Here is a 24,231-nt window from a genome sequence, read left to right on the forward strand (position 1 = left end):
ATTGTGGCCCCTCTGTAGCAGGTCTCCTTAGTGAATTCCTCAGATTACAAATTGGATTAATCGTTTTTAGTGTTAACTGAAAAAATTTCCCAATAGAGGCCCAATGTCATTCATTGAGTAGTACAGTATATCAAATATTACTGTTTTTTTTTTTTTGTTTGTTTTTTTGTGGAAAGAAACAGATTTATAGAAAAAATAAAAAATTAAACGCCAAGTTCTTCATTACGTCACCCCAGACTCAATGATATTTTGGATCAAGTGGGGGGTATTTAATCTATGCAGGATTTTACTCCAGGCGAAATCGTAAATGTTTTCCCGTTTTCAGGGCAAATCTAATTTGCTCTATGCAATCTCTGTGCCAAATTAGCACCAGGGCAAAAAAATCAGCACAGGCAAAAGAAAACCTCATGGATCTGTGAATTTGCCACAAATTGACGTGTTTAGGCAAATTTGTAACAGTTTTAACCCATGATGATTCCACGGGGAAAAAAAGTAAAAGGCATGGGCGAAAATGGCCATGAATGAATACTTATCATGGAATCATCAATCAATCAAAACAGTCAATAATTGAATACCTGAGTAATTGAGCTTCTCTCTGTAATACGCATCTGTTTCAATATACATGGAATACTGATATTCGATATGCCTAAATGCTCCATAAAAGAGAGTGCAAGAAAACATAGAATAGATATATGGTCAACATATACTAGTAGTCCTATGCGGTCGACGGATTTACGATGTTTAGATAGATCGACCATGTTAGGGTTGACCACACTTAGTCAAACTTGTCTAGACAAACGCCAAAAGATAGTTGACCACTTCTAGATCGACCGTAATGGAAATTAGATGCCAGCTTTAGAGCGACAGGACCTTGGTCAACGGTCACATGGTCAACATGATTTTTTCACGTTTCTTTGGTGCCGAATGTTACAGGTCGATTTGGTTCATACTTCACTATCAAAGTGGACATAAAGCAAGACTATAATAATGTGCTAAGAGTAGCGAGGTACCATGACCAAAGCCTGAAAAGCGCAGCGAACCATGCAAGGGGACACTGTGCACATATATATATATATAATAGGTAGTCGGTCCGGCACTCCAAATAACGAAGATAGCTGGCTCCGGTGCCCTCACATGGGGGATAGTATAGCAGACGGGGGTGCGGCACTCGGATAATGATAAAAGCTATGAGACGTCTTTGACAACGTTTCAGTTTTATTAAAAAACTGTTTTCAAGTCTAACAAACGATAAGTGCAATACATATATTTATACAAGACTAACAAACATACCTCTAGTGCAGCGTGTCCGTGCGCTCGGGGAGGGACCGGCAACCCACCCGGCGTCGGCATTGAGTGATGACGTCATGCCGCTGGACGTCTCCGATACACGGAGTCATAGCAACGGGGGACGCTTACCCACCAACCTGGGAGCGGAGAACACATAAACAAACAATGAGCAGTAAAAATATGTGACAATATCAAATGTATACATATGCTGGTAGAACGGAAAAAAGCATGAGTTAGAGGCCTAATCATTGAGATGTATCCAGCATCTTAACAATGCTAACATACGATGATGACAAAACACAAATAGACTTCTGGGATTTGCAACAAAAAAATTAATTATAGCAATATACAATGATGCGCTAGTATATAATATACAGAATCTACAATATCACAGAAAAGACGAGAATGAAATAGATTCATTCAGTCCTTTGGGGTGTATTACATCAAGAAGGGCAATCCATCTTGTCTCACACTGCAAAAGTTTAGATGCTCTGTTGCCGCCACGTATTGATGGCAAGATAGTGTCTATCATCCTATAGCGTAGAGAAGCTAAGGGATGGTGAAATTGGGCAAAATGTCTTGCGACCGGTTGGTCGCTGGTGCCACTGATCAGCGCATTCGCATGCGATAAGGAATGCGCTGATCAGTGGCACCAGCGACCAACCGGTCGCAAGACATTTTGCCCAATTTCACCATCCCTTAGCTTCTCTACGCTATAGGATGATAGACACTATCTTGCCATCAATACGTGGCGGCAACAGAGCATCTAAACTTTTGCAGTGTGAGACAAGATGGATTGCCCTTCTTGATGTAATACACCCCAAAGGACTGAATGAATCTATTTCATTCTCGTCTTTTCTGTGATATTGTAGATTCTGTATATTATATACTAGCGCATCATTGTATATTGCTATAATTAATTTTTTTGTTGCAAATCCCAGAAGTCTATTTGTGTTTTGTCATCATCGTATGTTAGCATTGTTAAGATGCTGGATACATCTCAATGATTAGGCCTCTAACTCATGCTTTTTTCCGTTCTACCAGCATATGTATACATTTGATATTGTCACATATTTTTACTGCTCATTGTTTGTTTATGTGTTCTCCGCTCCCAGGTTGGTGGGTAAGCGTCCCCCGTTGCTATGACTCCGTGTATCGGAGACGTCCAGCGGCATGACGTCATCACTCAATGCCGACGCCGGGTGGGTTGCCGGTCCCTCCCCGAGCGCACGGACACGCTGCACTAGAGGTATGTTTGTTAGTCTTGTATAAATATATGTATTGCACTTATCGTTTGTTAGACTTGAAAACAGTTTTTTAATAAAACTGAAACGTTGTCAAAGACGTCTCATAGCTTTTATCATTATCCGAGTGCCGCACCCCCGTCTGCTATATATATATATATATATATATATATATATATCCACTATACCATAACCACTAGTAGTACAGGGAAAAAAATCATATCCAAAATAGTTATGCATACAACTAACTCACAACAGCAATGAAGCAACCAATAATTGTGAATACTATATAGCCTTCACTGTATTTAACTTCTGCTGCAAATTGCTGAGAAGCGGATCTACCGTAAGCTTCAATAATTTTCAGCAACAGTTAATAATTCTCCTCAGGACTCCTCTGGGAGTTCTCAAGTATGACTGGTATTTAAGGGTGGGAGACTGCATTTATCAATGTTACTGTAATAAGTTTAGAGCCTTCTCAAGCTTCTTTATCCAAAGTAAGCAGTGTCCCCTAGATAGGATGTTAGAAAAAATATTTTTTTTATGTACGATGACTGCATTTTTGAAGCAACAATTATTTGCACACAGGATAGTAACATTGAGGTACAGAAAGACACATTTGTTAATATTCTTGAGCTTTAGGACAGCATCTGATCTCACATCACAATTTCCAGGATTATTCTAATCATACATTTTCATAGTAATGAAAGAGACAGTGTAATCTAAGCACCACCTGTGCCTTTGCTGTAATAATGGTTTAGCTAGAGTTACTTGAAAACAGAAAATATCTAGCAGCAACATTTAATGTATCTCATGTACTGAAAACGCTGCTGTGATTTTGTGTAGCTGTTCCACTTACCGTGTACCATCTGCTTTCCAGCTCACTTTATACGACTTCTGCTCGAGAAATTTTAAATTCTTTCTGTCCATAGATACAGGCTGTGCTCCAGGGAACCCAGATCTGAAAAACATTGGTTTTATTTTTATTTTCCCCCCTTAATGATGTAGTATGCTTGGAAAATTAAATTACAGTAGGTTTGTGTTCGTGACATTTTTATCATACAATACAGGGCTGCAAAAGTGTTTACACGGCATGAAAGGCATAAAATCGATAATTCATTAGTTGAGGTTGCCAGACTTCAGAGTGAGCTAATACTGTAATGTACACATTTAATTTTATTTCAAACGTGTGAAAGAAAAAAAACAGAAGTTCAATTAAGCACAAAATTTTTTACCTGAATGTGTACATGTAATATAATACAGTAAATAGGGTGTATATCTCAAACCTTGGAGCGGGATAAAGTGTATGGAGATAAATGATCAGCTCCTAACTGCCAGACTACAGGAGGTGTTCGAAAAACGTAAATTAGGAAATGATTGGTTGGTTTACATTTCTCCCCTTTATCACTCTTCAATGCTAAGTACATCTGCCACATATATCTTTTTAGATTTTTTAATGGAATATAGTCCTCAAAACCTTACTCAATTCTGTGTGCACAGAGATCCAATACAATTTGCATGAAATCATCTACCAAATAGACAAGTAAACTGGGTAAACACCTACATAATAGTTGTGACTTTTTTTCACATTACCAACCTGTTTAGGAGGATTCAGTATGAAATCCCGGCGGTCGAAATACAGACACCAAAATCCCGACAAGGGGGGGCCATGGATCTCCCCCCTTGCAGGCTCGCTGCGCACACTATTTTATTCTCCCTCTATGGGTGTCTAGGACACCCATAGAGGAAGAAAGTGCCAGCATTGCAGCGGTCGGGATTCCGGCGTCTGTATTTCGACCGTTGAGATTCCGACCGCATCCCGTTTAGGAGATATGTTAGAACTGATCTATGTTTTGTCGAACAAAAGCATATGTGTGTGCACATAACCAGCCTTTCTGTCTAAAGGGGTATTCAATCTAGGATCACGGCTGTCGATCCCTGCCAAAAGCCGTGATCCTGGCCCGCTTGCGGTCAGCCCGACAGCTGAAGGACAGGCAGGATTCAATGTCCCGCCTGGCAATCAGCGCAAAGGGGGCGTGCCCGCGAAAACTGCCATGGATTGGCAATCTGCAGCCGGGATCGCAACAATCCACGGACGTTATCAGCAGAACGGGCCCAATAGCTTCAAAAGTCAGGCCCGTTCTGTAGTGATCCTGCATCAATGATGCCGCTAAAGACAGCACTGAATAGGGAGCCGCCGCTATTTCCCCTGTCGAAAATAGCGGCGGCACATTGAATACCCCCCTAATGCTCCTGCTGATGCTCTTTAGCCATTGGGTGGTATTCATTGCTTTCCGCCCCTCCTCACACCCGCAAGTGGTTTCTGCCAGTGGGCATGCTAACATAATTTCAGCTCAGTACCCTCAGGGGTTGGGGAGACGAAATGTGTGACAAGTCGCCTATATCAGCACTCAAAAGTGACTTTTTTCATGTCACATCCATTAGTTTATCAGATTTATCCTCTATGCATGGCTAAACCCAACAATGATGAGCATGATATGCTAGAGAAAACATCAATTGAATATCCCCCCCCCCAACTCCAATCACGGGAGATCGGGGGCAATATATCAAACGAGCACAGTCCAATACCTTTTAAGACAATCAATTCAAGGGATAAGAATCACAAAATTGAAAGTCCAGATTAAGATGCAGTCATGCAATTACAATTGTAATTTGTAGGTATATTTGTAAGAAGAATCGTATATAATTTATACTGTAAGTGTAGATGTGTGCTGGACACTTGAAATCCAAAAATCCATTGTATCCTTATTTTTGAATATACAATAGAGGGTAGATGGAGCTACAGTATAAAACAAGATTTTCTAAAAGTAAAGTGGCAGGGGAAAGAAAATAATAAGAATAAATATGTTTTTACTTTATTCTCTGCAATGTCGCCATAGTCATCTGGTGTACATGTTTGAGTAACTGCCGTGGTACAGTTTAATTTACAAAATAAAACCTTATAACCAATGTTCTAAATTAACTTTAGCTGCAATTGGGATCATGTGCAATATCTCGACAGAAGCAGAAGTTAAAAACTTACCTGTATTAAATGTATTCCCGATTTGCTACAGAGTTTTAGCAAAAACAACCAGAATTACAGAACAATCCAATTGTTTAATTTTCTTTTTAATGTTATAGAACTAGTTTGTATTAATTTTCAAATATAGGGGCAGCTGTATTAAGCCTGGTGAAGAGCTAAAATTGAAGGGAATAACGCACCAGTTATGTTTGAAATGACAGTTAGGAGTTGATTGGCTGAGCATTATCACCTTCCACTTTATTTCTTCACCAGGCTTAACCACTTGAGTGGTATGCCCAGAAAATTCCCAGGCTCAGCTGCGTGGAAAATTTCCGGGCATACCACTAAAATGAAGAAGGGGTGCGCCAGTGGTGTCCAAGTGTGCACCACTGGCACCTCACCTGTCCAGGCACCCCCCCAGTGGCCGCTCTCCTCCCCTCAATCCCCATCAACTCCGGCGATTGTACGCCAGAACACCCCTGCCGCCATTAGTACTAGTAATTGACAGGCGGCAGGCTCGGGGATGTTCGGGGCGGCTCGGGAGAATTCAGGCCCCCGAGTCCTCCCGACCCGCCGCAAAACATCCCCAAGCCTGCCGCCTGTGTGATCACTGACAGGCAGCAGCGGTGGTAAGGGAGCTCCAGCGTACTAACGCCGGAGCGAAGGTGAGGGGGGGCTGGCGGCTTCCGATGATCTGTGGTGGGTTTCGCTGGGGAAGGACAAAGGAGTGAATACATCTGCCCCATAATATCAGGGTAAAAAAAAGGGGGGGGGAATAGGTTATGTGTAGAAATGTAAACAGTCAGATAACCGGGATCAGAACTGGATGGCGAGGGCCCGGGGGAGCTCCGTAGTAAGGGGACGCGCGTAGAATATACCGCCAGCCCCGCAACAATGACAGGCGCTACATCTCTATGTATATATATTTTTCCCCATGTGGATATATTAGAGGCATCTCCACCCTCACACACACAGGGATCAATTTGATTGATGTTCTTGCCTCCAAGAATAAGTGCAGCTATATGCAGGTGAAGCTAATTATTTCACTTGATTCTGTGAGGAGACACATTATATATATATATATATATATATATATATATATATATATATATATATATATATATATATATATCATAATAATTTGTCACGGTGCACACAAAGGAAAATGCCCTGTCTATATAAATCAGGGGGGCACCATGATTCTAAATGTACCGTATATACTAGAGTATAAATCGACCCGAATATAAGCCGAGGCACATGATTTTACAACAAAAAACTGGGAAAACGTATTGACTCAAGTGGGACCCTCACTCGAGTATAAGCCATGGGGGGCTTTTTTACCATAAATTTTTTTCTGAAAAACTAGGCTTATACTCGAGTATATATGGTACTTTAATGTGTGTAGAGGTGGAAAAAATCTGAAAAGGTCTCACTGAGAAATGCAGCATGGACGGCGTAATGGTTAGCACTGAGGTCATGGGTTTTATTCCCACCATGGCTCTAATTGGGTGGAGTTTATATATTCTCCCCGTGCAATCTCTCCAGGTAATCTGGTTTCCTCCCCTAAGACAAAAATATACTTTTAGGTTAATGGTCTCCCAACAAAAACTAACCCTAGAATGTCTGTGTGTTTATGTACATGTGGTAGGGAATATAGATTGCAAGCTCCACTGGGGCAGGAACTGATGTGAATGTTCAAATATTCTCTCTGTGAAGCTCTGTGCAATGTGTGTGTACTATATAAATAACTCCTTCTATACTATAGTTACGCATTATTCGTGGCTTAAATCAGGAGTAAGAGTGGGCAAAGCAAATGTGTTTAATAAGGTAACGGAAACGACTGTTCTCCCCATATACACAACAAAATTCAATCTATACCCTTTTATTTAATGTTAAAGGTCAACACCCCCCCCAACCCCCGCAATTATTATTTTTTAAATCCCACTTCAGCACTGGGTTAAATTACATCATTGGGCTTATAGTTCCGTATTCAATATAGTCAGATTTAAGTTAGGGGTTTATCTCTACTCCTAATGCCAGGGGTGTCCAAACTTTTTGCATTGGGCCAGATATGGTGACGTGAAAATGTGTGGGGGCAGACCATTCAGCCTGACATTCTTTGAACCATTAATCACATCAGAATGGTCCCCCACTCTGCCCCCATTCACTGTATGTCCCTCAGTGTGCCCCCACTCACTGCATGCCCCCCACTCACTGCATATTTCCCTGCATGACCGCCTTTCTCTGTATTTCCCCCAGCCTGCCCCCATTTACTGTATGTCCCCCAGCCACTGTATGTCCCCCAGCCACTGTATGTCCCCCAGCCACTGTATGTCCCCCAGCCACTGTATGTCCCCCAGCCACTGTATGTCCCCCAGCCACTGTATGTCCCCCAGCCACTGTATGTCCCCCAGCCACTGTATGTCCCCCAGCCACTGTATGTCCCCCAGCCACTGTATGTCCCCCAGCCACTGTATGTCCCCCAGCCACTGTATGTCCCCCAGCCTGCCCCCATTCACTGTATGCCCCCCAGCCTTCCCCCATTCACTGTATGTCCCCCAGCCAGCCCCCATTCACTGTATGTCCCCCAGTCTGCCCCCATTCACTGTATGTCCCCCAGCCTGCCCCCATTCACTGTATGTCCCCCAGCCTGCCCCCATTCACTGTATATTCCCATAAACTGCCTCTCCTTCGCTGTATGTACCCCATTCACTGTATGCCCCCCACTCTGCCCCCATTCACTATGTCTCCCAGCCTGCCCACCCTTCTCGGAATGTATCAGAAACTGCCTCCCTTCACTCTATATTCCCCTGCAGGAGACAGATGCTTGGGCTCCTGCCGCCGCCCTTCTCGGCTCCACATATTATGGGAGCAAGCTTCCCCTTTGCTGCTCCCCCCTCCCCGCACACTGCTGTCACTGTGATCGCGTTGGAGGGTGATATAGAATTGCAGCCGCACGAGTTTCACACATACTCATCTGAAAGATGGCAAACATGTCTCACAGTGGCAGCCAGCACCCCCTCAGTAATGCAGACAGCAAGCCAGCAAGGTAAAGGCGTGCTCACTGGGGGTCCCACGTCAGCCTCCAGCTTCTGGCTGGAGGCAGCGGGCCGCTTGTAGTTACATCACGCGCCGTAATTGGCCCCCGGGCCGGACTTTGGACATGCCTGCCTAATGCTTTAACATTCTGTATTTTTCACAGTAGCAGTTATGTTTTTAAGATGACAAGTAATTGGTTAATATTAGACAAAAAATTATTTGCATACCCTGCCCATGAGCAAAACTGCTGACATTTCCTCTGAATTTCTCCAAGTTTTGGTTGTGTCGTTACTTGGGCTACATGTTTTACTGCCACGCCTTCTAAAAATATTGCACCCTATGAAAATAAAAAGCAAACACAAAAATGGTTAATTGATAAACAGCTGGGACAAAAAAAAAGGTCCATACTTGCTGAAGTAACAAAGGAACAGCTTTCTATGAAAGTAACCTTTATTTAATACAAGCACAGACAATGCAGATAAAAAGGAGATCTACTGTAGCTAAACAAAAATGGAGAAGAACAGAAAATTGTAAATGCACGTGGAAATATAACAGGATAAAAAAAACTAACTTGGACAATGGAATTCAAGGGAACACATCTAAGGTAATGATTATAGAGTTCAATAAGCAAAAAGAAGAAAAAAAAATACACATCACTACCAAAGCGGTGGAAGTTGGTTTTGGTGCCTAAATTAAATTTTAATGGTGTAACATCCTCTAAAGATATCCAACTTCCACACAATGTAAGTCACTCCATTCTGGCTTATTAAGGATTGCACGGGACTCGCATGCTTGCATATATATATGTTGTATGAAACAATTTACAAAGTACCAGTTAGGCTCAGCAAAGTCCAAGGTTGGGGTCTATTTAAATTAACTGCATTTTTTTCTGTAGATAATCTGATGCATTTCAATGTAAGAAACACATTAATGAAATGGACCAGAATATGCAGAAAATGTTACAGAGCTATAGGGCCTATTTTCATTTTTATTTAAATCGCTCTAAATCAATGTCTTGTTTCAGGGGCCACAAAACACATTTACTAACAATAAACAAAAAAAAATGTTAGTAAATGCTATACAGTGCCTGAATCTAAATCAATGGAAAATTGACCTTTTATTCAATAAACCCCTAGGTCTTCTTAAGTTATTCATATTAAACGGAAAATGGTGGTAAGCAATAAAGTGTGGTTACAAGACAATCGGAGGAAGCGAACATATTTATATTTTAAAACCGTCCTGGATTCGGCATTCTCTCATCTCACTCTGCCTCCAGATTAATGCACAGAATAGAAAATCCATGAGAGGCAACTAAAATAACAGCATGACATAGGTAATCATCAATTAATAAAAAAAATATATATACATTCTTGTACATTCTTGTTATAGACTTGCTTTTCATAGTTCATGGGATTGCTAATCCATTAAATATATAACGTGTCCATAACTGCCTAAAATCCACCAGAAACATTCTCTTTCCACTACTCATGTTGGCAAAGCTTACTTGGAAAACATAACACATGTATTTCCAAAACCCACTATAGGGAAGCAGATTTGTGTATTTATGCACAAGTTTCCAATGGTGTTGTTTTGTAACAATGCTGCCCTCTATTTTCAAACATTTGCCCTTTCTTAATAACGGATATAAAAAAAGAAAGCCTACATATGAAATCCGGCTTATACGGTATTAATAAACAGTGCTTGAAAGTCTCTGGCTGACACAGAGTTAATGTACAGTACTTGGGAACAGAGATACAGATGGTCTACAGTAGCTACAACAGCACAAACTACAGACTTTCTGCAGTCTCACCGCAAGCACCAATGGAATCCCAGTGGATAAACCATGTCATGTTGAGTAACCATCTGTTTCACGACACCTTAAGGACACAAGCCCACAAGGGAAAAGAAAACTTTCAGGCAAGCAAACAGCCATCGCCTAGAGGTACCATTTTAAATTAGCCAAAACACAATTAACATTTAGCAATATTTTAGCTGGAATCAAAAATAAGGCTGTATTGTAGTTTATGTAATAACTTAAAGTGACATTTCCAAAACGGAGGGGTGGAAGGGATGGATAATGTATGATGTTGTCCCCACAGGCAATGTCCCTAAGAATAGTATTAAAACTGATGTTGACATCTATTAAAGCCACACTGATTATTGTATCTCCTAAATACAAATGCAGCAGCATGCAAGTAACACACCAAGAGGCTCATCTGAAGGGAGACATATGCGCTCAGGGCATACACACAATAAAGAAGCACATAAAAAAAAAAATATGTAATTCAACAAATATGTTGTCAGATCAAGCTAGTGTTCCCGCTAGGCTTGTTTTACAGGGCGCTGCGCCCTGCCCCTTTAAAAGCCGCCGATTTCCGAACTGCCCGTTTTTGCCCGCCCTGTACAAGTTAATAGCTGCTGCCGCGCTAGAAGTCTCCTCCCGCTGACAGTGTAAGCTTCTAGCACGGCAGCGTGTGAAGTGGTCACTCCCCCCTCAGCCTGACATGCCGCTCACCTCCTATGGTGAGAGGCTGTCAGCTATTCCATCAAGCATCCCTCCTCCCCATGCCACGCTGACATGCCGCTTTATGTGAGCGGCTTTGAGCAGTGACTGTTACTGACACCAGCTCCTGCGCTGCCAGTTGGGGGGGACACTTTGTGCGCACCACCGGAAGCCGCGATCGTAGCCCGGCGGGTGGACCATGCACGGAAAAAAAAAATCAGACATCACATCTGCCTGTGCCGAATCAAGCCCCGCCCACCGGGCCAGGGAGGAAGGCACAAAAGGGACACCAACACCATCTTCCCCCCATCAAGCAGCCGGCGACCCGCGCAGCTGAGCAGCAAGAAGGGAGAGCAGCGGCACCAGCATGTTTGCCATGGACAGGGACTCTACATGCACAGCCGGCCACCCCTTACACATGCTAAGTGCAATCCCATCTGCACTTTATGCCTTGTGGGGTCTTGTAGAGAAGGCAGTCACTGGGCTAAGGAGCAGCCATGCACATTCTGACAACAGGGGGGCCTTATAATAGGTCGGGGGTGGGGGGGCGGCAAAAAATGTAGTGCCTATGGGCGGTCAGGCACTTAAATCCGGCCCTGGTTTGGGGGTGGGGGGGTTTGTCGCGGACGGTGCGCTGGGAGGAGAGCCCTAATACTTAGCACACCGCCACCGCGGTGGAGCCGTGACAGGCACTGCCCTGTTTGCTGCTGCTCTTTCCCATCCCTGTCTTCCCACCGGCGGGTAGGCAGTAGCAGCCGGAATATAGGGTAGATTTATTATAGCGGCGCTAAGAGCGCCGCTATAACACTCCCTGCTTCGCCTCATTAGCGAGGCGAAGCAGGAGGGGACACTGACAAGATCTACTAAGATCTTGCTGCCGAAGCGGGGGAGCGCTAACTCCCACCTCCGGCGATGTCCCCTCAAGCTGACAGCGCGTCAGTTAACACTGACGCGCTGTCTGCTTCTCCCCGGCCGGCTGGACTGCGCATGCACGGGATCTCGCTACCCACGTGAGATCCCAGCGCAGCGGTGTCCCTGCTGTAGGTATATGGCATCGCCGTTTGCAGCTGTCGAAGTCAACAGCTGCAGGTGGCGGAATGGTCAGCGATGCTGACCGTTCATAAATTAGGCAGGAGGCAGCCGCGCACAACAAAATATCGTAGCTCCGCTATGCCTCCTGCCCCACACCGCCGTGCGATAGACACACCCACACCTTGAAAAAGGGGCGATTGAGACCCCGAAACGTCGGACACCGCATTTAGTCAATAAATGCCACTTTGAATTTCTTATCAAGTCCTCCGAGTGCCGCAGTCTGCTGTCACACAAGGATATCCATTTAATCCCAAGGGCACCGGGGCAGGTGACGATTGGGGAGAGTGCCAGACCGCCACCCACAACTATATCTATCTATCTATCTATAGACATTGTAGGGGTTCTGCACACACTAAATTAACTTATAATAAATAGTGGAGATTTGGTTCATAAATTGATCAATGCCCTAGGGGGCTGCAGGCTTAAATGCATTGATCAATTCATGAACCAAATCTCCACTATTTATTATCAGTTAACTTAGTGTGTGCCCCTACAATGTCTGTTTAAACAATGTGGTCACAAGCCATAGGGCACCCCAAAACTAGGAAAAGTGAGTGCCGATGTTTAGTATGTATATATATATGTATATATATATATATATATATATATATATAATATTTTGTCACGGTGCACACAAAGGAAAATGCCCTGTCTATATATATATGGGGGGCACCATGATTCTAAATGTACCGTACTTTAATATGTGTAGAGGTGGAAAAAATCTGAAAAAGTCTCATTAAGAAATGCAGCATGGATGGCGTATTGGTTGGCACTGAGGTCATGGGTTTGATTCCCACCATGGCTCTAATTGGGTGGAGTTTATATATTCTCCCCGTGCAATCTCTCCAGGTAATCTGGTTTCCTCCCATAACACAAAAATAGTCTTTTAGGTTAAATGTCTCCCAACAAAAATTAATCCTAGAATGTCTGTGTGTTTATGTACATGTGGTAGGGAATATAGGATTGCAAGATCCACTGGGGCAGGGACTGATGTGAATGTTCAAATATTCTCTGTGAAGCTCTATGCAATGTGTGTGTACTATATAAATAACTCCTTCTATACTATAGTTACGCATTACTCGTGGCTTAAATCAGGAGTAAGAGTTGGCAAAGCAAATGTGTTTAATAAAGGTAACTGAAATGGCTGTTCTCCCCATATACACAACAAACTTCACTCTATACCCTTTTATTTAATGTTAAAAGGTCAACGCCCACCCCAACCCCACCCCCGCAAATTTGTTTTTTTAAATCCCACTTCAGCACTGGGATAAATCACATCAATGGGCTTATAGTTCCGTATTCAATACAGTCAGATTTAAGTTAGGGGTTTATCTCTACTCCTAATGCCAGGGGTGTCCAAACTTTTTGCAGAGGGCCAGATATGTTGACGTGAAAATGTGTGGGGGCCGACCATTCAGCCTGACATTCTTTGAACCATTAATCACATCAGAATGGTCCCCCACTCTGCCCCCATTCTCTGCATGCCCCCCACTCTGCATGCCCCCCACTGTACGCCCCCCACTGTACGCCCCCCAACATGCCCCTCCTTCACTGTATATTCCCCTGCCTGACTGCCTTACTCTTTATTTCCCGCAGCCTGCCCCCATTTACTGTATTTCCCGCAACCTGCCCCCATTTACTGTATTTCCCCCTGCCTGCCCCCATTCACTGTATGTCCCCCAGCCTGCCCCCATTCACTGTATGTCCCCCAGCCTGCCCCCATTCACTGTATGTCCCCCAGCCTGGTTTGTCAAGGAGTCAAAATCTTTACAAAAAGTTGACAATACAGTACCCTTGGCTTTTCCTCACAGAAAGTTCTAATGTGCTTTATTTTCAACTTTGTACGTTTTTAAAACAAATTTGGTAAAACACTTTTTTTTTTTATGTGTGCTTCGTTTTTCTAAGTTGTTAAAAACAAAACAAACATTACCAGTTTTAATCGTTCCTTTTTCTTTCTACTGAAACCAGTTCCAGAAGACCCTGGCTCTGCCTCCTGAGCTACACCGTTCTCCTCATCGTCCACATCATCCTCATCAAAACACCACTCTGGAAGCTCAGGAGGTGGGGGTGCATCTTCTAAATCTCCATAGCGTTGGAAGAGTTCCTTTATATAATCAGCTTTGTAAATACCTGGAGGTCTGGAATGAGCAAAAGTGGCTACTGCCGCCTCAATGCTAACAAGAAAAACAAAAGAGAACTAAAAGTTAATATACTGTAAACTTGCCTCTACTCATAGGACTTAAAAACATGGTACTATTTTCAAAGTATAAAACAAAATCAGAAAATCAAAATTCAGAAAAATAAAACATCAAATTTACATTAAACAATTAAAGAGTTGGTAATCCAGAAGTCACAAAATATAGAAATAGAATTTGACGCAAAATAAAAAGATTAAAGATAAGACAAAATGGTACCATGACTCTAGACCTTACAATCACAAGGAAATATATGACCAGATAATAAAAAGGTAGACCATAAATGCTCCAAGGACCGGACAAACATGCAGGCGGTTTTTAGAAAGAGCTGAGGGGTAGATTTATGAATGGTCGATCAGGGGAATCTGCGCTATCCCCATGCGCTAAAGCAGGGGATAGCGCTTCCCCTGATCTAAGACACCCGCCGAGCGGGTGTCTAGCGTGCGGCGCTGTGCGTCAGGAGGCATAACACAGCTACGATATTTCGTAGTGCGCGCCTGCCTCCTGCCTAATTTATGAACGGTCAACATCGCTGACCGTTCTGCCGCCTGCAGCTATCGACTTCGACAGTTGCAGGCGGCGATGCCCTATGCGCACAGCAGGGACAGCACTGTCCCTGCTGCTGGCTCCGAGCTGCGCTGGGGATCTCGCGTGAGCAGCGAGATCCCGCGCATGCACAGTCAGCCGGCCGGGGGAGAAGGAGATGGCGCATCAGGAGGGCACATCACCGGAGGGGGGAGTTAGTGCTCCCCCGTTTCGACCGGCAAGATGTTAATACATCTGGTCGGTGTCCCCTCCTGCTTCGCCTCGCTAATGAGGCAAAGCAGGAACTGTTATAGCGGCGCGTTTAGCCAAGTGTTTAACCCAGGCATGTCCAACGTTGGCCCTCCAGATGTTTTGAAACTACACATCCCAGCATGCTTTGCAATAGTTTTAGCATTCTCTAATAGCAAAACTGTGGCAAAGCATGCTGGGATGTGTAGTTTCACAACATCTGGAGGGCCAACGTTGGACATGCCTGGTTTAACCCCTTTGCTGCTGAGGTTTTTCCTCCTTGTGTGGAGACATTGCCATTTAAAGCATTCTGACTCTTGCAATTCATGGAAAATTAAATTTCCATACCGTAGAGGTTGATATCATTAGACACCATGGAACAATAGAAGCAAAGAAACTGCATCATTTGGTGTAGGGTTAGGAACTAGTAAAGCACACATTTGAAGTGTTCTCAAGAAGAACAGCAGACCTTCCAATCAGCAGTCTATTAGCAGCCCTACTTTATCAATAGCACACTAAACAAGTTAGCATTGCACATTTCAAATACAGATTTTTGGCTCTCAAATGGTGTGGTAGGGTAAGTGACACCTCTGCACATCTGTAATAAAGGTGCAATGTTGCAAACATAATACGTTGCATGTTGTGTTTTATTTTCATACGAAGAATAAATTCCGAAAATGAAATTTTTAGATCCTAAAAGTCTGGGGCTTATTAATAACTGAACAGACGAACAACTAATGTCTTTAATAGAGTGTGAAATAGATTATTAACTTAACTCACAAAAAGGAAAAACTGTTGGAAATATTACTATACAATATTCAGGACTACTAAAAATAATATTAAGACTTTTCATAGAGCAATAAGCATATGCTAACTAGATGTCTGGAAAATATAATTATCATTCTCAGCACTTTCAGCAAATATGTCTTTTGCCTATCTTATAAATACATTTTTGTTCAGCTTAACTGCCTTAAGGAAATGCTGCTAATGTCTCATTTTGATGTGTGGCCTCAGTTAATTGCCAGATTACATGTAATCAAATTAAAATGCTAGGGATAGAACACTGAAAGAACACTCACAGAATTTAGAAATTCAACACTAAACGGAGAATGAAGCGATTAAATAAAGTTACCAAGTAAACAGAACAATTAGAGATAGAACAAACTGCAACTTTCCAAGAGATGGGTTATTGACAGTTAAAATAATTATTTACTTGTTGAGCGCCTTCATATTATATTGATTGCCAAGAGTGTTCCCTTTATCTGTATTCTAAACTTTTATTGATTTTTATCAACCATCTCTGTCCCATTTATTGACAGCTTCTAAAATCTTACTTTGGGAGCTAGAAAGGGTATTTAATTATCTTGGAGCGCTGTATATAAGATATTTTCTAAAGTCCATGTTTCAATGATAGCCACATATATGTGACTTAATTAGAATTTGTAATTTTGATTAAGCATATGTGCATAACCTTGGATATCACTAAAACCAGGACGGTCAGTGCACTATAAAGGAAATAGCTTGTGAAACACTGTCTATGATGGTTTAAGTAATCAGCTTACAAAAAAAGGACTGCTCCCCCACAATATTCACATGGACACCAATTGGCAGACCCTGCAGTGGCTTGGAGGCACTGGGGAGCTTGTAGGTGCCGGGTGTCTGCAGGTACTACTGCTAACACTACCTGGATCGAAGGCAATACGTCTGCGGTCAGTCACTCCTGTCCTCTTCGAAAATGGCCCACCCAAAATATTATTTTGAATGCAGAGTAGCAGTCATTTTGGGAGGAACATTTTTAACGGGGGCAGGTGAGACCTACCTTGGACCTGGAGGCCAGAAGCAGGTACCAATGAGGGTGGGGGGTTGGGCACAAGGTGGTGTCTGAAACTTTCTTCGGCCGTTGGTGGCTATATTTATAGTTACACCAATCGTGACACTGTATAGGCTAATGCACAAAAGAGACATTCCCATCTAAAAAGTCAGTTAAGGTCACAGTGAATGACATAAAACAATATAATACAGTAGCAAACCTGACAATAACCAGATAGAGATTGCTTGGCAATTATTATATATGAATACAAAAAGCCAATAAAAACGGTCATCTAATCACCAAGGTCGGTGATTTCCAAATGTGGTCCTCAAGGCACCCCAACAGTCTACAGTTACATAGTAGTTAGTGTTCCCGCAAAGCTGTTTTAGTGGGACACTGTGCCCTGCCCGATTTTTAAAGGGCAAAATGCACCCTGCCCCTCTGGCAGCGCCCCGCCAAAACAGCCTGCCTCCTACTCCTATGGTGGTACCGGAGAAGCCCGGTGCCGCAGTAGATAGCGGTGCCCAGCAGTGCAGAGCCTTCAGGGTGGCCGGGCCCGCCCCCTTCACTGATGACAGTGGCCGGGCCCGCCACTTTTCGTCACGACGCGGCCCGGGCACGCCCCTTTTGTGACGTCGCCGGCCTGGGACCGCCCATAACAGTGATGTCGGCGGGCCGGGTTCGCCCCCTTGAGACTGCCCATGTGCAGCGGCACCCTGCCTGCCCCTGTTCCTAGAAGGAACACTAAGTAGTTAAGGCTAAATAAAGATTTGCATCCATCAAGTTCAACCTTCATTTTTTAAAGTTCGTGATCTATTTGTTTCATACCTTATATAACGGAAATCTGATCAAATTATATGCAGATTTTTTTTTTTTTTTAAATTCCATGAATTTTTATTTGATTTTTCATTGCAGTTTACAACTTATACATAACATCAAAACAGTGACATAGAAACAAAAGCAGAAAAAGGGAAGCAAAAAAAAAAAAAAGGAAGAATTATGAATCAATAGAGATTACAGCATACATTGGTGGAGTGCTTTCAGCTTCAGATTGTCAACAGCACAAGAATACGTAGAGGCAGCGTGGCTTGAAGTTACATTTGTTACTAATATTTATGTACACAGGCGTATTTAAAAATTATATGCAGATTTAGTTATTTGTACCCCTGGATGTTTTTGCCCAATCGATGATGGTCTAATCTTATGTTAATATAATTTATTGTCTCTACCGACACCACTTCTCCAGGAAGAGAGTTCCACAATTTTACTGCCCTGACCGAAAAAAAATATTTTTCTTTAAAGGGTACAAAATCTTCTTTCCTCTAGTCTAAACTCATGTCCAGTGTCCTAGAGTCCTCCCTCAAAGCAAAGCGGGTGCCTGACAGTTCATTATATTGGCCCCTGATATATTTATACATGTTAAACATGTCTCCCCTTAAATGTCTCTTTTCTAGCAGAAACAATCCCAAATTGTCCAGGCTGTCTTCATAATTCCATTTTATCAACACTTTTATTATCCTTGAACTGACCAATGCTTTATAAAGCCGCATAATTAACTTTGCATCCCTAGACACCATACAGGCTAGAGTCCTATTAACATTTTTAGTAGCTACATGACACTGAGCACTACACCCCAGTTTGTTATCTATTTGAACTCCTAGTTCCTTTTTCAATTCTGATTTACCCATTTATAACTAGCACACTGGTTATGTCTCCCAAGATGCATAACCTTTCATTATCCACATTAAACCTCATTATCCACTTTTTTGCCCACTTTTTTGCACACAGTTTATTTAGATCGCTCTGAAGCATCCATGAATGTTCTAATTACCCTGCTCAGTTTTGTGTCATCAGCAAAAATTGGGACATTACTGAATACACCAACCCCAATAGCATTATTAATATGTTAAATAAAAGAGGCCCTAGTCCTTACATACATTTTTAACAGACCCAATAAGGAAGCTATCATAGTCAGCTGTGACACCGAAAAGGTGTTCGATAGAGTCTACTGGGCACATATTCTTAGAGTACTCCAAACCCAACAATTTGGAAAAGGAGTTATGAATATTTTTCACATATTATATTCTTGCCCCACAGCACACTTAATGGTTAATGGTTTAAATTCACAGAATTTTTCATTGTATAGAGGGACCCGACAGAGGGCTGCCGCTCTCGCCATTACAGTACTTTTAAATTTCGCCCTTGATCAGGTCATTCTTAAAAGATAACCATTGGCGGGGCATAACCTTAGGGGATTCAGAAATAAAAGTATCAGCTTTTGCTGACGATTTGTTATTATACATCAGTAACCCCAAGGAGGCCTTATCTGGTCTACAGTGAACCTTGTCAGACTTCCAGAAAATCTCTGGCTTCTTGATTAATTTTAATAAGACCGAAGCACTGGCAATATAACCTGAGGCCACACTGGGATGGTCCTCTCCGTTCCCATTTCGCTGGGCACGAGATTATTTGCTTTATTTGTGTTTGCGATTTGCTAGACAGATATCTAACCTATACTCGACTAACTACACCCATTTTATTTCCCAGATGAGGGCAGATTTCGATAGATGGCAACATTTGCCGCTGTTTTATCTTGGGAGGTGCTAATTATTTAGAATGGTCTCTTTTCCAAGCCTCCTTTACCCAGTCCAGATGCTTAAGAGTAAACATGATGTTATTACCATTAACAGGGCTCTCACAAAATTTATATGGGCTGGAAAACACCCTTGAATCGCGTTGTTTAAACTACAACAGCCCCTATCATTGGGAGGCATCAACCTACCTAATATTCAAGATTATGCCCTGACTTCAAATATGTGGTATGCTCTGGACTGGGTGGGAGGGACCCTCATTATGTTAACCAGCCCCTGGATCACGCATTCCTACCTAACACCTTATTGGTCGCATTTTTGCATTTGCCAATATCAGCCACTGAGCAGGAAGTAAAAACTAACCCCCTGCTTTTCACCCCTTATATGGCCTGGCGATCTTCACGCCGGCGATCTGGTTTGTCTAACACGAGTTCTATATTTTTTACCATTAATACACAACCGCTCCTTTCAGGGTGGTAACCCGGATGCAACATTTGAGAGATGGTACCTTTGGGGCCTATGACTGGTATATCAATTGTTAGAGGCAGACTACACTACAGTACTCACATTGTTTAATTTTAAAAGAACGATTCCCAGATTTAACTTTCCCAACATTTGCATATTTCCAGACTCGCAGCTATATCTCCAAATGAATAACCACTCTTACAAAGGCTGACTCTTTAACACTCTTTATGCCTAGATTGATTTATATGTATCAGATGGATTGGGTAGAATGTGTGCTAGATGTGGAATCCCGGGCATCCAAGTTTTTTGATATCTGGTTGCCTTATGTACTTACGTTATCTGTCACAGAACGAGATATTATCAGAAAGACTGTATACTTGTCCACCTCGTACAATATGACTGTCTTGGAGAACGGAGCGCATCCCTTCTAACATCATTTAGAAATACATATAATTACATTCTACATGTCTTCAGATCATTGTCTGTACTCTTATATTGTGGTCCCAAGTGCCCATGTCTTCCATGTGAAATGTACCCATGATGAGATGTTTATTGAATCTGTTATGCAATGTCAAAATTTAGTGCTTCAAAAGCAGTGAACCCTGTGGCACTCCACTTAGTACAGGTATCGTATTATAAAATGCATCGTTAACAACCCTGTGTTCACTATCCTGCAGCCAGTTTCCTGCCCATCTACACATTTTTACACCAAGGCCCAGTTCCTCAAATTTATTTATTAGCCTTTTATGTGAAACAGTATCAAAACCCTTGGCAAAATCCAGAGAGACCACGTCTATAGCATTTCCACTGTCTAGATTGTTGCTAACTTCCTCATAAAAGTGAATTCAATTTGTTTGGCACAAGCTAACAGAGGGAGTTAGTGATCGTGTTGGCGCTACATTAGTTAAGCATAGAGGGCTGAAAATACTTTGCTTCGATTTCTGGTGCTGCGGCTTCTAATCTTGTTCTACATCTCACCTGTATAACCTCATTGGATATGTGGAGAATTTTTTTGGGGGGAAAATGTATTAGGGTAGATTCTTTAGTGTAGAAGAGGGTTCTTTTGTGCCCAGATGTGGTGCGGTTCCTACCTCACTTACACAATGTTATAGTGAGGGGAAACCTATCTGGGTTTCTTTTAATGTTCAATTATGAAGAGAAAGTTGTACGTTTGCATACCTCACTCACATATAATAATGCTGTAACGTTCTTATCAAGGTATCTTTTAAATGGCATACCAGTACTCATGATTATCATTGAAGGGAGACTCTCATCAAGGTATCTTTTGTCTTTATATAGGTTTTATTTGGACATATAATAAAATAAAACCTCTTTTGGCATAAGATATGCTAAGAGTTTACAAATAAAAGCACCCCTTTGCTGTCAGAGGGTCGGTTCGCATCCCTAGGAGTTTTAGTGAGGTCCAAGTACAGTACTGCAGACCAGTTCCACAGCCTGTGCTTAAGAAGAAAACTGGATCCTACTGTACCTCACTCCCAGGGAGCGTCGCGGTACCAAGTTCTTCCAGCAAACAAAGGGTTTAAATATAGCAAGTCCTCCTTCCTACGCATTTCGAGATTAGAATCTCTTTATCAAGGCATGGAGGAGCTGCTTCCTGACTTGCTATTTATGGGGTAGACAATTAAAAATGGTGGCACATCCATTTCCTCTTTGGGGAAAAAAAATTTCTCATTAACTGTTTTGAAGTAAAAGAAAATGGGTTTACATATAATAAAAATCTATAGAGAGCACAAGAGTAACAAAGTGTATGAATGTGTGTACATTTTTTTTATTAAAAGTCCCGTTTCCAGGTAAGTCCGTGACATAGGAGTCCCAACATCAGTGGTGTTATCTATCTATTATTCTCTCTCTTCCGGGTGTCCCAATATGGCTTCTATGGTATGTCCCACAGGCTCCGAGGGAGGCGCGGGAGTCCCAACATGGAGCACGATCGGCCCAGGTGTCGTTATATGGCCATCCGCGCTCCCTTATACAGCTTATCTCCTGTGTCTTGCAACGTCTGCCAGCGGATGTGACATTTCTTGTCTCGCCGGAAGTGACATAGTGGGACTTTGCCGTGATGTTTCACAGCTTCAGTTTTCATGCGGATTCAGATAGGTGTACAAAGATGGCCGACATTTATATATGAAATTTCTTAAAGGAGAAAGAAAAGTATGTTATGAACTAGAAAATAATTTAATTGATAAATATAGCGATTTAAAGACAAGTATCAGTGTTTTTGAGTTTTATGCAGAAAAGACTAGTCTGATCATACTTGGTTTAAAGAAACCATTTAAGTTCGAAAATCGTAGTTTAGTCCACTAGAACCAGAGTCTTTAGTTCAAAAATTGACTTCATTTCTGCTTTGGCTAAATTGGTCTCTGTGTTCTTATCCTTCCATGTATTTTTTATGAGTTTAAGTCCTAAAAATTTTTAATTTTTTGTGTTGAACAATTATGTTCCATTTTGAAGTGTTGGGATAGATGATGGGTTTCTAATCCCTTCCGAATGTTTCGGATGTGTTCTGATGTTCCCACATTCACACTCTATTAGGTATACAACATTTAAGGAATGGCAGGTAATGATGTCGTTTATTTAAAATTTGATATTATTGATCATGATTTCTGTATACTTTGCTCTATTTCTTTGATGGTTCGACAAGCAATGCACATCCCACAGTGATGGAATACTTTGGTTCTAATTGAGTTTTTGGTATTGGACGGCAGGGTGCTTTTAACTAAACTATCTTTTACGTTTTTTTATTTCCGGTAAATGAAATTTGGTTTCTCTGGAATTATATCTTTGAGAACAGGATCCCTTTGGAGGAGGTGCCAGTGTTTCTTCATTATTGTTTCTATTTGTTTATGTTGAGTATCGTAACTGGTAATTAAAGACCATTTCTGTTTTTCAGTTAGGGTTGGTGTTTTTCTTATTGATGTTTTCTTTGTTAATAATGTGGTTCTATCCATCTCTGCCATTTGTTTCATAGTTTTATTAATGTCCTCCTCCTTATATCCCTTTCCACAAAGTTTTTCTTAATTTCTTCCATCTGTATTTCACAAATTTCCGGATCGCTGCAATTTAGTTTCACCCTCATAAGCTGGCTTTTAGGGACGCCTTTTAGCCATGTAGTATGGTGCTGGCTATCTTTTGATATATATGTGTTCGTATCTGTTTGTTTCTGATAAGGTTTTGTATTAATTACGCCTTCTTTTAAATCCAAGAAATTGATGTTTTCTCTACTATGCGTTGTGGTAAATTTTAAGTTGAAGGAATTGATGTTAATTTCCTCAAAGAAGGTTCTCAGATCTTCATCAGTTCCATCCCACAGTAGTAAGTCACTGTCTTATTTTTTTTAACAAAAAACACCATACGGCTTATTTTCTGGGTAGGGCTTAGTTTAATAACATGCCCCCAGTCCTTTTTAAACAGCCCCATTCCTCCTTTCATTACATGCCCCCAGTCCTCCTCTCAATAACATTTGGTAGGGTAATGCTCACCAACACACAGCTTCTTTTTGGCTGCGCGAGCCACTGCAGCATAGTATACAGAAGTCACAGTCAATAATATCAAATTTAAAATAAACAACTTCATTACCTGCCATTCCTCAAATGTTGTATACCTAATAGAGGGTGAATGTGGGTTATCCTATATTGGTAGAACCACTCGCCCACTAAAAACATCGGAACACATCCAAAACATTCGGAAGGGATTAGAAACCCATCATCTATCCCAACACTTCAAAATGGAACATAATTGTTCAACACAAAATATAAAACAAATTTAGGACTTAAACTCATAAAAAATACATGGAAGGATAAGAACACAGAGACCAATTTAGCCAAAGCAGAAATTAAGTTAATTTTTGAACTAAAGACTCTGGTTCCTAGTGGACTAAACCACGATTTTCAAACTTAAATGGTTTCTTTAAACCAAGTATAATCAGACTAGTCTTTTCTGCATAAAACTCAAAAACACTGATACTTCGCTGTATTTATCAATTAAATTATTTTCTAGTTCAGAACATACTTTTCTTTCTCCTTTAAGAAATGTCATATATAAATGTCGGCCATCTTTGTACACCTATCTGAATCCGCATGAAAACTAAAGCTGTGAAACATCACAGCAAAGTCCTGCTATGTCACTTCCGGCGAGACAAGAAATGTCACATCCGCTGGCAGACGTTGCAAGACACAGGAGATAAAGCTGTAT

General features: G+C 41.8%; 1 protein-coding gene across 1 annotated transcript in view; it reads right to left on the reverse strand.

Moving 5' to 3' along the window:
- RNGTT (RNA guanylyltransferase and 5'-phosphatase) overlaps positions 1-24,231 on the reverse strand; it is a 327,115-nt gene that overhangs the window by 266,531 nt on the left and 36,353 nt on the right. Inside the window, exons 6-8 of the mRNA XM_083177112.1 lie at positions 14,115-14,358; positions 8,817-8,926; positions 3,388-3,489 (exon numbers count right to left, since the gene is read on the reverse strand). Of these exons, the coding sequence (XP_083033238.1) occupies positions 3,388-3,489; positions 8,817-8,926; positions 14,115-14,358 (456 nt within the window). The remainder of the gene's footprint in view (positions 1-3,387; positions 3,490-8,816; positions 8,927-14,114; positions 14,359-24,231) is intronic.

Source organism: Crinia signifera, chromosome 3 (genome assembly GCF_055691185.1).
Source record: "Crinia signifera chromosome 3, ASM5569118v1, whole genome shotgun sequence".
Taxonomy (NCBI): Eukaryota; Metazoa; Chordata; class Amphibia; order Anura; family Myobatrachidae; genus Crinia; species Crinia signifera.